The sequence below is a fragment of the Asterias rubens genome, chromosome 19, assembly GCF_902459465.1.
Source record: "Asterias rubens chromosome 19, eAstRub1.3, whole genome shotgun sequence".
Lineage (NCBI taxonomy): Eukaryota > Metazoa > Echinodermata > Asteroidea > Forcipulatida > Asteriidae > Asterias > Asterias rubens.
This window is the reverse complement of record NC_047080.1, coordinates 10,759,506-10,773,855: the sequence shown is the minus strand read 5'-3', so window position 1 is coordinate 10,773,855 and position 14,350 is coordinate 10,759,506. Positions and strand designations below refer to the sequence as shown.

General features: G+C 39.0%; 1 protein-coding gene across 1 annotated transcript; it reads left to right on the top strand.

Moving 5' to 3' along the window:
- Positions 1-1,753: 1,753 nt before the first annotated feature.
- LOC117303361 (alpha-2Da adrenergic receptor-like) lies at positions 1,754-3,073 on the top strand. The gene has a single exon (XM_033787533.1). The coding sequence runs from the start codon at positions 1,754-1,756 to the stop codon at positions 3,071-3,073; it is 1,320 nt and encodes a 439-aa protein (XP_033643424.1).
- The last annotated feature ends 11,277 nt before the right edge of the window (positions 3,074-14,350 follow it).

The window sequence follows — 14,350 nt, the reverse complement described above, 5'->3', positions numbered from 1 at the left end:
GGTAGGTTTTTGAACCAACCATTCTTGGCTTGAAATTCACACTGGATTGCATGCCCTGAGAAGTCCTGATATCTTGTGTTTTCAACTGTAATACCTTTAATTGTAATATAAATTGTTTTATTTGGTTTTACCCTCACGCCTATGTGTGTAAGCTCTGTTTACTCAGTACTTTCCGAACTCTGTGAAACAAATCGTAGGCATATTACTCAGGTGTTAGGATTAAGCCAAATAAAGTTCTTTATTGCTGATGCAAATTTAACATCTAAGACATCATATTATGTTCGAATGCTGATTTTTAGCCTGATAAATACCTTTTGTAAATTTGAGAAGACAAATTTAGATTAATCTTCTTTTAGTGCTTGCAAATAAAAAAAAAGTTTATACAATAAACTGAGTAGAAACTTGTTTTCTTATTTTGTTTCCAAACTTGTAAAGATATTTGTTGGTACAGTAAAGAGTTTAAGCTGCAAGCCCCAAGGTCATGTGGACTTTCCATCCGAAATTCCAGCCTTGTGTTTCTGAGCAATGACGACTACAGACTGCATAAATTTACACCTGCTCTTAAAAACCTTTTGCATTTAGTCCAAATATTTTTTTTGTAGCGTAGTCGTCTTATTCTTCTTCAATCCAAAGCCATTTTAATCCGAAACCCTAAAAAACAATGCCTTTCGGTTGTTGTTCCAGATGAAAGTATTTTCTTATTGAAAAGAAAACCCCATCTCTACTCTGGAAGTGTAAAGATCATGTCATCCCTGTGGCAGTCCTACTTTACTGAACTATAATCAGTCATTCTGACGATTATCGCACTCCTGGGCGCAGTGGGGGCATTAATGACTAACAAGGCCTTAGGGGTTAATTACAGGTGCCCGGCCTAGTTTTCAGGTTAGCACTTAGTGCACTCAATAGAATTGGTGTTGCTAAAAGATGTTTATAAGTAATTCTTCTCCTAGTTTGTGTTGCCAATCATTTTAAGAGTGAATCCTTCCATTTAACCAGAAAAACAGAGAACCGAAATAATAGTATTAAAAATAGTTATAAATCCTCTTTTAAACCCTGTGTAAAAGTACTGAAATTATTTCGTCTGAATTCATTAGAAATCATTTAAAAAAATGTGTTGACATTATTGATAATCTACAAAGAAGGCCCGCATCAGGCGACTTTTGGAAACAATAAACGTTACCTGTGAAAGTTTTTTTTATAGAAAGGAAAAGACAAATGAAGAAGAAAAAAAACTGTCACCTAGCTGGTATTGTCTTTGACAATTACCCAAAACACCAATACTGCCTTAGTTTGTCACACGCAATGCTATTTACAACTCAAATTGGTTTGTTAATGACCCGTGCTGTGTGTAGGGAATGACCTTTCATCAGCCGAAGAAAGACAATTGAATTGCAAACGGTTTCAGTCACCTGAGTTCCTAACACGTCAACATTTGCGTTACCAAGACAACTTATAAGTCACAAGGCAACAGTCTGCAGGTATCCATAGTATTTCATCAAACCTGCTACTGACGTGTGTTTATTCCCACTGTTCCGCAACTTTACATTGCAAATGAGTATTAACCTCCGCGGATGGCGACTTTTCTACTTTAGGCGGGAAAGTCTCCGATTATCTTGTCTGCAACTATTTAAGAGCATGGACTCAACCGCGTTATTTTCACTTCGCATGGTCGACTCGAGAGATCGACAACTTGATATACAGCAGGCACCGTTATCCAACAATAGGCAACAGGCCAGTCAGACCCCCGGCAGTTATGGGAGACACAAGATTTCCAGAGAACATCACCGAGGAATTGGTGTTTGATCCCCGAGATACCACGACCCTTGCTGGTGGATTCGAGCCCGGTCCTACCCAAAACACCGACCCATGGATTGTGTTCCAGATTGTTTTCTACGTGTTTGTAATCATCTTAGGTGTTCTTGGAAACAGCCTCATCCTCCACGTCTACTCAATCAAATCTGGTAACAACAGCACCAATAAGACCACTACCAGCACCCTTGTCAAGGTGCTTGCAGTATCTGACCTCTTCGTCTGTCTGTTCCGCTTCAGAAACTTAGCTTTCCTCCACGCTGCCGCGACGCAGGGCACGGTCTCCCCGGCAATTTTGTACTTTGAGGTACCGGACAAGATTGCGATTGCTACCACAGTTGTAGTGACTGGTGTCATAGCATTTGACCGGTACGACTGCGTGTGCCGCCCGTACAAACGTTTCCTGACGCACAAAAGGACATTGGTGGCAGCGGTGGGATGCGTTGTGCTGTCCGTCATTACAAACGTACCTCTAGTTGTGGAGATTTCTCTTCCATCCGACTATAGCCCGTTGTTCGTCGTTTTTCTGAAAACCTTGTTTCAGGTAACCACTTTTCTAACTTCGTTCATGTTGATTATCGTGTGCTACTCTAAAGTGTACTACCGAATCAGGCAACATGTTAGAGTGGGTGTTGGCGTGGTGGAGGTGCGACCACGCGTTTCTCCTGGTGGCTCAAACAGAGGACAGCGAAAAGTTGGAGAGCGTGTAGTCTCAACAATGACGTCTGCGTACCCCACAAGAGGCACAGATCTGACCGTGATGAACCTCTCAACAGTGGCGGGTTCGAGTGCGTCTGATTTCGGGGCGGCCATCCTCCCGGACCCAGTTACTGTCCACCAAGGAAATGGGCCTATGGAGTCACCAGATAGGCCTTCCAGACCTGCCAAGTATGCCACCGTAGCCTGGGCCGCATCCACCGAGGACGGAGACCAGGGCCGCCGTGCTAATGACGCCGTGGAAACAAACCGCAACGACGGCAATCGAAACGGGCAGTCCCTGCAACGGAAAACAACCCGTATGTTATTTCTTACCAGTGTGGTGTTCATCCTGACATGGCTGCCGCAAGGAGTTTACGCTGGGACCGCGCTAACCGGGGGTGATGCTGGACAAACTGATACGCCTCCCGTGTCTGCTGATGCCGTTTTCAACCTCAAGCCCATACTGTTTATGAACAACGTGGTTAACCCTTTAATCTATGGGATTGCAAATAGACGCTTTCGAAAAGATTGCATCGATGTCCTGCGAAAAATTATCCATTACTAGAAAAAGGCACGGTATCGTTTTGGTAATTGTCAAAAACTAGTATCCTCCCTCACTTGGTGTATCAACTTTATCCATAAAATAACAAACCTGTGAACTGTGCTCAGTTGGTTGCAAGAAAACAATGACAGGAAAAACACTCTTCATGTACAGAATTATGTGGTGTAAGACAGTGAGATACCCGAGAAAGGCTTCATGCCCGAAGCTTTTCTTATATTCAAAATTGCCTCTTTCTCTATTAGACTAATTACTAATCAAAGGCTGTCGTTTCTAACAGTGTTTTATAATTTTCGTCAGTGCTCTATACAAAGTAAGTTCTTGTGGTTATCTATTTGAGTATTTGCCAAAGGTTTACACTCCATTTAAAGCGAATACTTGCATGCTGAGAAGATCGACCAATTACATTTATTGACTTTAACCGAGCGTCTGCATTAGTGAGGAATTACATTTTTTAAGAAACTGCACGCGCCCTTTGTGTGTTTTTATTTTCTTGAAAACAATTATGGTGAATGCGTTAATAAAGACCTCAACATCGACTAATCCCAATGTTTGAAACTGAGTTTAATTAAAATACATTTAATGTGTCTAACATTATAATCTAGCTTGTTTTGTTATTTCTTGGAGTACAACTAATTTGCCAGAGATAATTACTCTAAAGAATGGTTGATCTTTCTTATAATCGAAGTATGATTGCGTCATTTTGTTTTATACGCAAGCAGCGTCCACCTAGCGGGTGCCGTGCAAAGCTCGACATCCAGGTCACAGGAAATCATAAAGAGTAGTTAATGCAAGGTAAAAGCGTATAACAACTATTGGGTTTTTTTCTCCAGAAGACGATCAGAGCATACTGATCGAAACGTCGAGTTGAAACCACCCCAACTCATTAGAGATAGTCATTACATGGTATTACCGCAAACCTTTCTATAACAACTGTTGTGTTTATCCTTCAAAACAAAATACCATACCAATTACGAGAGGAAATTGGTGTTCTTTTTATAGACTAATCAAATGTGACCGTGAAAACATCATAATCAATAACTATAATTACCGAAATTAATACTCCTTATACATCAGTCTTGAAAAACACCGGAAAATATCCCTGCCGCAAACTCGGGTTGTGTGTGAGCATTTTGGCAATTATACAGGCAACCAATCCCCACGAAGCGAATTCATTCACACTATAATTTTTTTTTTTTTTTTTTTTTGGGGGGGGAGGGGGGATCAACATTGTATGAACAATTACTCAAGTGCTAGTCCTGTACCTTGCACTAGTTGATTGCCTGCACAAGTTTCCTCGTGTAACAATCCCCTAAAGATGGCGGCTTGATGACGTCATGAAAATCAGTGGCAAGGACTGTTTGTGCCTCTGAACACACTGCACACGCAACATCTCGATTATCTCGCCGCAGCTAAAAATAGCTAAAAAGGCAAAACGTTTTCATGCGGGAGATGAGGCATACATGACAAAAGTGAAGGAATCTCCGTTGACAATCTCTTGCTTGCGCACCATTTTGTCAATGTGTGCTTGGCTACTTATTGTGCAAGCAGCTATACGCAATTATGGCATGGTCTATGGTCATTATGCCTTATAACAAAATTTGGTTGCCGTCACACTATATGGGTGAGAAACTATGGACTACTGGACATTCTGACGCCACACTTCGAGGCTCGTGAATTACGCCAGAGATACGCCGTTGAGCCCAGTACAATCACCTTTGACCTCGCATCATTTTTACACTGCTTTTATGATTATGGAGATTCGCAATTAAATCCAACGTACATATAAACCCAATACCCATCCTTATCCTAAGGATAAGGACAGGGGACCAGTCCAACTTTGGACCAACCATGGCGAACTATCAGTGTAAACAATAGGTGGCGCTATTCTTTGTGCGGGGGCGAAGGAAAAACACGAGTTTGAAGCTCATTGACACTCCCCCCCCCTCCCCCTACGGCCATTCCTGATGTATGAGAGAAAAACAACTCGCAGAGTGGAAAAGGCAATCTTCTCTGCGGATTAAATGCCAACTTCCTTCAATTCAACGAAAGATTTACCCATAACTCGCAGGCTTAAGTTTTCTACGCCATTATTCTGAAACAGCTCTTGTTATTTCCACCGGTCTGGTAACTTGAGCCTGCCATTGTCAAGAGTAGAAATCACGGGGGAAAATAGAAACTGTATAATATGTAACCTTTTATTTTTCTTCTGTCGGTGACGTAAAGTAGGGACTCACTATAGGATATTATTACTCATGCCACAGGGGACCGCCCGGCGCTCCCGGTTGACGAACGATAGGGGCAAGGTCTTCAATAATCTTAGTTAAGGTTGTTTTTATGTGTACACTCTGGAGAATAAGCTTTTCCTTTAAATGTATGTATTTTTTGTGATGACACTTTTTTTAATCCCAAGAAGTGAGAAAGTTTGAGGAGTAGTCTAAAAATTATATCTGCTGACGAACAGGGATAATGATATTGTACAATTTTGTTTTTGAAAAAAAAAAAACTATATTATAAAATAACCTTTCATTTCATTTTCGTTTTTGAGATGTCCCCGAAACTCCGAAGCGAATGTTCACTTAATGAGTAATCCTTTAGAAATCAAAATCTATAGTCAATTTGTCGGGGATAAAGTGATATCTTTGTCCATAAGTAGACTGGTATTATTCAATGTTGCTCAGAATGCATTATACTATCCAAGGCTGCTGTTACGTTTTACCATGCAAGTTTTTATTGCAGTTTATGTTACCAAACGTAAAAGAACCTTTCAGCACCAATTTTACACTGCTGAAGGATACAAATTGGGGGTTGGGTCTTTTTTATGTACAATCTTAAAGCAAAGGATTCAATTTCACACACAATCGACAACAGATGGCGCTGTTCCGACCTACCAATGATGTTGATGATCACGTAACAATAGCGTTATTACATGGCTATTATACCTGATATCTAAATACAGTCAAATACACGCATGGTTGAGCACTGCCCTAAGCGTATGGCGCCGTACGTAAGGCACTGAAATCTCACCTGACAGTATCACACAGTGATCGTAGACCGAGAATTATTTCCTCGAGCTCAATTTACATAACAAAAGGATCAGACAAACCGTCCCCATATCACCGTGATGGGTCCGGCCTGACCCCGATTCACAGTTAAATTACCCCCGGTTTACGATTCCCCATTTATCATTTTTTGAACCGGTGGGCCACTGGCGGGTACAGTTAGGGTTTCACGTCTCGTCGAAACCTGGTGGTACCTGAAATATTCAATTCTGGTTTGGACGTCATTGTGAAAAACCAGCCTCCATTTTAGTTCATCGCACCACAAAAGGAGGCAAAATGGGGAAAGATGACGAGGTGATTCCCTCAGGATCTGTAAGTGTTTTTCTTTTTCTTAGATCGGGGATGGGTTTTGGGAAGAGGGGGAGGGGGTAAGTGGAAAGAGGTGAGTGGGACATGAAGGTTATTCGTCCATGCATCATGCGCTGTATACACATGTGCCGTCATGATTAATATTCAATTATATTTCAGGTATTTGGCCTATGTAATTTCAAAATTTGTGATTTGATTAATACATTATTTAAAAACTGTCACAGTCAGTTTTCCTTTTGGCATGTTGTAATGTATGTGGGTAGACCCAGTAACTGGGTTCAATCCCAGCATATAGAGTAAAGACACTCAAAAACAACTGTTGACATGTGTTTGCATTTTTGTACTAGATAACAGAACATAAGGCTTCTCATTCAAATGACATCTCAAATCAAATGTCCAATTAAAAAACAAAATTAGTACAGAGCCCCCACACCCCAGTTTACTCTGTCTCAGGTACATGTATGCATGAGTTCAATTACATTGAGGCACCTGTGCCCCCATGATGCAGTGAGTGGTGCATTTTTAAAATGAGTGATCAATATTAATTTTGGTTTTACCCATACACCGATGTGTGTTAGCACTGTGTACTCGGTACTTTCCCGAGTGCTGTTAAAAAATATCACAGGCATGTTACTCGGGTGGGATTCGAACCGACGACCCTATCATTTCTAGAGCAGTGTTGTTTTTTTTACTCGGGTGGGATTCGGTAAATTTGCATCAGGGATGAAGAATATTATTTTTGGTTTTTACCTATACACCGATGTGTGTTAGCACTGTATACTCAGTACTTTCCTGAGTCCTGTGAAAAAATATCACAGGCATGTTACTCGGGTGGGATTCGAACCGACGACCCTATCATTTCTAGAGCAGTGTCTTACCAACTAGACTACAGAGGTTGCCCGGTAGCTAGAGGCAGTTCGACTCCTATGTTTTGGCAGTGGGTAAAAATCAAAATTATTATTCTTTATTCCCGATGCAAATTTAACATCTCTTACAATGAGTGATCAATAGTTGGAGAGTAGTTCTCCATTAATATTCAATGTATGATTACATGATTAGTGCTTAAATTATTTTTTAGAAATGGCAAGAGAAATCTTTCCAAACGTTAATTACCCATTTAGTTTCCCCTTGTGGTTTATAGTTGAAAGAAGTTGATCCCCTGATTTTGACTTGTATCTCTCTCCTGCTACGAATGCTTCCCGGATTGTATTAATTGTACACTTGGGATGTGCATCAATTTTGGAAGGCAAACTTTCATTTAGTATTTTTTTTTTTGGGGAGGGTCCTCAAAAGTTATCTCTGTCACACCTGAATGTTGGGCAGTTTATACATTTTTCCTTTGATAGTTTTCTCCTGAAACCCCATAAACAAATTGATCTTTATGACATTTTTTCCACCTGAGTGAAAAGTCTTCAGGCAATTGTAAAATCTGCAAAATAAAACCCACCACACCTGTGGATGACATGCAGTATTTTATTAATTTATTGTTCCGACATCAAAGATAAACGTTGATGTTTGGTGAGACATCATTAAATACTGGCTGGGTTGTCAAGAATTGCTTCCGGTATCCATCGTTGTGCAATGTATGTTAAAGTCATAACGACAAAGCAGAATTTTCTGCCTCAATAATTTTCTCCAATCCTTTCTTATTTTTCATTTACTCGGATGGATCATTTAATATGGGGGAAGGGTTTTATAAGCACTGGAAACTGTAGGTCTACTGAAAAATTTTCAAATAAATTGTTTCATTGAAGATTTACTGAATGTAAATTGAGGGTATCAAAATGTTAGTTAAAAAAACCCAAGAGCGTGTTCAAAAGATATACCCAGACTATGTTCTGCTTTGTAGCAGAAAATAATAATATTGAACATTTATTTTATAGCAGATATCCTCCCATTTTTTCACTCGTTCCTTGGGAGTATACAGCCTGTGCTGCCAATTAAAGGCATGGACACCTTTGGTAATTGTCAAAGACCAGTCTTACAAACCTGTGAAAATTTGAACTCAATTGGTTGTCGAAGATGCGAGATAATTAAATGAAAGAAAAAAAACCCATGTCAAATCAAGTTTGTGGAACTTTTTTTTCGAAAACTACTTAACTTCAGAGGGAGCCGTTTCTCACAATGTTTTATAATAACAACAGCTCTCTGTTGCTAGTTACCAAGTAAGTTTTTATGTTAACAATCATTTTGAGTAATTACCAATACTAATAGTGTCCACTGCATTTAATGTAGCACACCAATCTAAAGCCCACACAGGTACCCATTCCCCCCTAGGTGAAGAAAAGCTTTAACATGTAAGTGTGTTGCTTAAGGACACTTTGTGTCAATGTCATGACCCGGACTCGAACCTAAACCCGGATTTACCACCAGAACTCGAGTCCAGCGCACCGGACTGCTTGGTCTGGACACACAAAGATAATAGTATCTCAGAACTGTATCATTTATAATTGACCACAATATCCGCTTTGTATATTTACACTACACTTGGGGTATTAAAAAGTGAAGTGCGCAGTGTACACACAGATCAAAAGCGATTCGTGTTAATCTTTGAAAAGTATATTTACCATTGATAACATTATCTCAACATACTTAATGGCAGGGTATACTTCTGGGAAGACCAGTATCCTCATCACATGGTGCTTCCCAACATACGCATTAACAACCGTGTGACAATTTGGGCTCAATTGGTCACCGAAGTTGCACAAAAAATATTGAGAGCATGCATAGAAATGTGTGTACGAGTTTTTGGCAGGTATTTCAACATTATGAAGCAAGTTTCAACGGTCAGACAAGAAAAGCAAATGATAGTGTTTACAGTCGGGTAGTTATACTTTATATCAGTCAAGTTAAAGTGGGACATCCTCGAATCAGTTTGTTAAAATGACAGATCCAGGATTTGGTAAAATAAAAGGGGCACAGTTAACGTGTCAATTTACAGAAGTTTAAAAGATAAAATATCAATCTTATAAAATCAGGAACACAATTATTTCACTATGCTGGTAATTATTATCAAGTTGAGCAAGTATGACTTAGATAAGTAATGTTTCCATCAGCGCCATTAGTGCGATTAATAACAATTTTGACCGAAACATGGGGATGGTAGATAAAAAACGAAACCTCAGGCTTGATTATTTTGCACTTAGATCACAGGCCCATTGCCAGTAGTTTTGGGGTCCGGCCAGTATTGACCGGACGAGTCCAGCGGTCTTGTGCTTTTTACCTGTGCTACCCCAACCCCAAAAGCCTTTTTGAGGTATGGTGGACGTGATACGCGCGCGTCACACGCCGCGACTGAAGCCACGCTCACCATGTTGTGGTCATTAGATTTACATGTAAACGCTGAGTCGCCCAAAAATGCGCACTTCACTGAATAACATACGTTCTATTTCTATAGTCAATACGCACAAATTTACCACAACTTTACAGTGTTGTAGCATTGTGTCCCCCATACCTCAAAAAGGCTTATTGGTCAATGTCTGGCTACCTAAGCTCTCTTCAAAAAAACCTTCTAAATCTTAAATGATTTCTTGGGAAATTCCCAAGAAAATGGAGTTGACATTTTCGTACTTGAATTGCTGACAAAAGTCCGATAGAAATAGCCAAATAGTTACCCTGGCTGGGTGTAGCAGTAAAAAGCTCAGCTGCTCACAGATCTTCACACCTCCCCAATCATGTTATGTTGACATGCTACTTCACTCAAACAGTTTTATTGATGCTTTTATAACTGTGGAGTTTGTCTTTTGTTTTTGTCGTGTATTTTACACATTTTACACTTAACCCTACTTTATTACCTATGTGTAAAGCTATTGAACCTTGCGAAACATTTATTGCATTATTGAAAGCATGCCGGCAACACAGGTATTGTCAAATATCTGTACTTTATATGACCCAACATATCAAATATACCAAATCTGTGAAAAATTTGCTCAATTGGTCATCAGATACATAATGAATAAGAGCCTGTACATGTGTCTTCTTTTTTTCAAACATCGGATTTGGGACTTGTGAGATCCCCCTTTCTCAAAAACTACATTAGTTGAGAGGGAGTTTTTTTAATTATTGGTTGTATACTATCAAATGCAAGACTACTTGTTTGACTCATTTCTCCAATCGCTAGCATTTCGAGCATTATATTTTGATGGATGTTTTCTCAATGCTGATTTCATACCATGTAGTGGCATGTCATGGCTGAGCGGATAAGGGCACCAGACCCAAGCTCTTTTGGTATTTCAGCAGATTGTAGGGTTCAACCATGGAGCTAGAACTCCCCATGTACACTTGTCTCCTTAAGCAAGACACTTAAAAAGAAACACTTTGGTATGCTTATGGTCAACATGGGTTGAGCATAAATTTACTCTATAAAAATTCAAATGACATTCTATAAACCCAGTGAACATAAAATCTCCCATTTTAAGTAGCTCCTGTAATTTCTGCGGCAACCATGCTGGTACAGTGGTACACAGAGCAACTCCACATAATTGCACATGAACTTCTTGTTTGTAGGTCACGTATGTAGATCTGTCATGCTTGATAGCAATGCATCCCAAAAACCCAAAGGGAAATATTTTATCATACATTACGAATCACATTTGGTTATAGTCAAACGGAATTCCACGCTGAGTTGGTCAGGGAAGACTAAACCCATTGTGTTTGAGTTGAAAAGGTTCACACATTGTGCATAGGGCTGTAAAATATACGAATGGAGTGTGATACTGTTGTGTATTGTAATACAGTGCCACGCTTTGTGATTCACCTGGAATGCCTTTGACGCCATTTTTTAAGGGACGCTATTGTAGTTTTTACGCTTTCAAGTTCATATTTTCCTCTGGTAACGTTTTTACAACTCCAATGTGTCACAAGTTCAGCTCTCTTTGTGTTGATAGACATTCTAACTCACTTTGAACCGTACTTTCTCTAGATTTCATTTATTTTTTTGAACTATTAACTGTTGATGATTGATGTTGAAAGATTTTGGGATCATGACAGATATAGGGGCTAATTGTTTTGAGTTGTATAACCTGCCAACCAGCTGGCATTTCCCCCCATTTCTAAAAAAAACTTGGTTTATTTGCTTTTGGGAAAGATGAGTGGAAGAGCTTTAGAATTCCCAGCTAAGGCCGATAATGAGTTGGCAGCTGTAGCTATACATGTAGCTAAGGCTTTTTTAAGGGCGTATCTGAGGATGTTGCCCTGGGTTCTTTAACTTGGCTTACACAACACACAGGACCCATAGCTTTACGTCCCATGGGAAGGACCCAGCAATAATGGTTAAGTGTCTTACTTAAGGACACAAGTGCCACGACAGGGACACGAACCCACACTCTGCTGATCAGAAATACCAGAGATTAAGTCCATTGTTTCGCTCGGCCAGGAAATGCCGTAACTAAAGAGAGTAGAGGGTTCTTTTTATCAAGCAATCATATGACCATGCCACAAAAATTGTACAGTGCTGTTTCAGACTTTTGCAGGAAGGTGCTACTATCTTGTGTTGTGTCAAGAGGGGCCTTTTAATTTTTACTGTTTTTAAGAGTTTTATCCCATGTATAAACTTGTATTTGTTCGTGAAATTGCTGAATAAATAAACAATAAAATAACTTTTATTACTACAGTGGTAAATAGGCCAACTGTCGATAAATATGGGTTATTTTACAGTAGAGCTTAAACAGTGATTCAGTAGAGTGGAATCTTTGCTGCTAAATCAATAGAACCCTCAGCGATTGATTTGACGACCGATTGTTGTAGGACGCTGGTGAATATCACACCTGTTTTGTGGACACACGCCCAAGGTTTCAATGCTGCACAGTAAATACGACCCACAGGTTCAACAAGTTTTATCTCAAATCGGCAGAGTTCCTTTGACTTGACTTATTGGTTTGTCGAGTAAATAGTTCTGTGGGATAGAATCGCGGATATGTTGAACAAACATTATTGATGTCATATGCTTTATCATCTTTACACACTTCACCACAAGCAAACACTTTTCGGTATACAACTTGTAAAGTTTCGGATATGGAATTATTTACTTCAATCCAATTGTTCTCCCCCAAATTGGTTTGAACAAATATCCCAAATTTTCGACATTTTTATTTTGTACACTGTTCAGCATCGTCACCCATTTTTTAAACATAAAAAAAGCTGAGTTCATGATGAAAAAATAAAATAATAAATTCAATAATTGTTAATGACAATTTGAACATGGCCTTATGTTGAACCATAATTATGTTTATGGAAAAAAAAGTGCATTTAAGGCATGTTAGGGATACAAAATATTGTTTAGCTATTCTGTTGCCCTCGAACATTCTCAGAAAGATTTTCCAGCGAAAGTGGAAAATAAGAGAAAGCCTTGCCCTTTTAAAGATGAAATCAAGCTTGCTCATACTTGCTTTATTGGGACGGCCAGATTTGCATATGAATGCTATCTTTTCTTGCCTTCAACCTTCAGGACTGTGGTTCAAATCCTACCAGGGGCATAGATTTGATTCTCTGTGACAGCCAAACCTAATTATGTGGCTTTTCCCTGGAATAATTCTCAGGGGAATTCCTTCCACATCTAAAATTTAGTTGTCCTTCCTCGTCTTCTCCCTGTGGCGTTCTTGGCTTTTTCCATAATTAAGTTAAGTTTTCTAAGAATCCATGGCAGCCTTCGTAACCAGAATAACTAAAAATAAATAAAATAAATAAATTTGATTAAAGGAATATACAGAATTAGTGAGAAAGAAAATTGTCTAAGATCACAGATTTACATAAAACTTACACAGTCTAATGATGATGATATTCAAAAACATCCCTTTAAATATTTCTGTCTGAAATGTCATATTTGATGAGGAAATAAACAAAACTAACTTCTAATTTGGAGTTTATCGTTTGGTGAGCATTATATTTTTAAAAGTTTTTGTTGAATCGATGTTCATGCAAAAATGTGAAAATCGATTTTTTCTTGAGACCCAGATGAGCGATCGATCTCAAACTTCTACAGGTTTGTTAGTTTAGTATGGTGGATTACATAAAGTGCCAGCAACTGCTTTTTTAGCAAAAACTAATTCTGTAATTTTCCTTTAACTATATTTCTTCTTATTATTTATTTTACTTCAGAGTAAAGTGGATCTGTTGAAGCGGATGAAGATGGAGATGAAAACGTCGAACGAGGAAACTGGGGCAACAAATTTGAGTTTCTACTCTCGTGTACCGGGTATGGGAACGTCTGGCGCTTCCCGTACCTGTGCTATCGCAATGGTGGAGGTGGGTACCAGACGTACTATAAAAAAAAGTCTGCATTCATCTTTTGGTTAATTAGACCTGCTGTTGCAGTTTGTCTTGTATTTTTACAACAACAAAAATTCTGGAAGGGGGGGAAACTTAAAATATGCAGTTTAGGAGAATTGTTTTTTGTTAGAAAGCAATGACTTATGGTCCCAAAAGGGACTTGAGAAAATTAGACTTGAGAAGAAAAGAAATAGCTCTAATTTGAAAGGCAAATTCTGCAGATTTGACATTTGGTGCAACTGGTAAAGGACCTTTTTCTCTAACTTGGAAGGAAAATTCTGCTTTTATGAGACATTTAGTGCAATCAAAGTATCTTTTCGCTCTTATTTGAAAGGCAAATTCTGCTTATACATGACATTTTTTGCAAGAAGTGCAAAAGAGCTTATATATATGACATTTGCTGCAAGAGTTAAAGACCTTTTTGCCTAATTTGAAAGGCAAATTTTACAGATATGACATTTTGGTACAAGTTGTCAAGACCTTTTGTGCTTATTTGAAAGGCAAATTCTGCAGATATATTACATTTGGTGAAGAAGACCTCTTAGGATTTGGTGGTGAATGTTTATAGCTTATCAGAGACTGTGGCAGCTCAAGGGTGGATGCATGTACGTCAAACAGAGCGTTGGATGAGATACTGTAGCTTACT

Coding starts and splice junctions, on each gene's coding strand:
- LOC117303361 (XM_033787533.1), top strand. CDS start 1,754: ATGGGAGACACAAGATTTCCAGAGAACATCACCGAGGAATTGGTGTTT.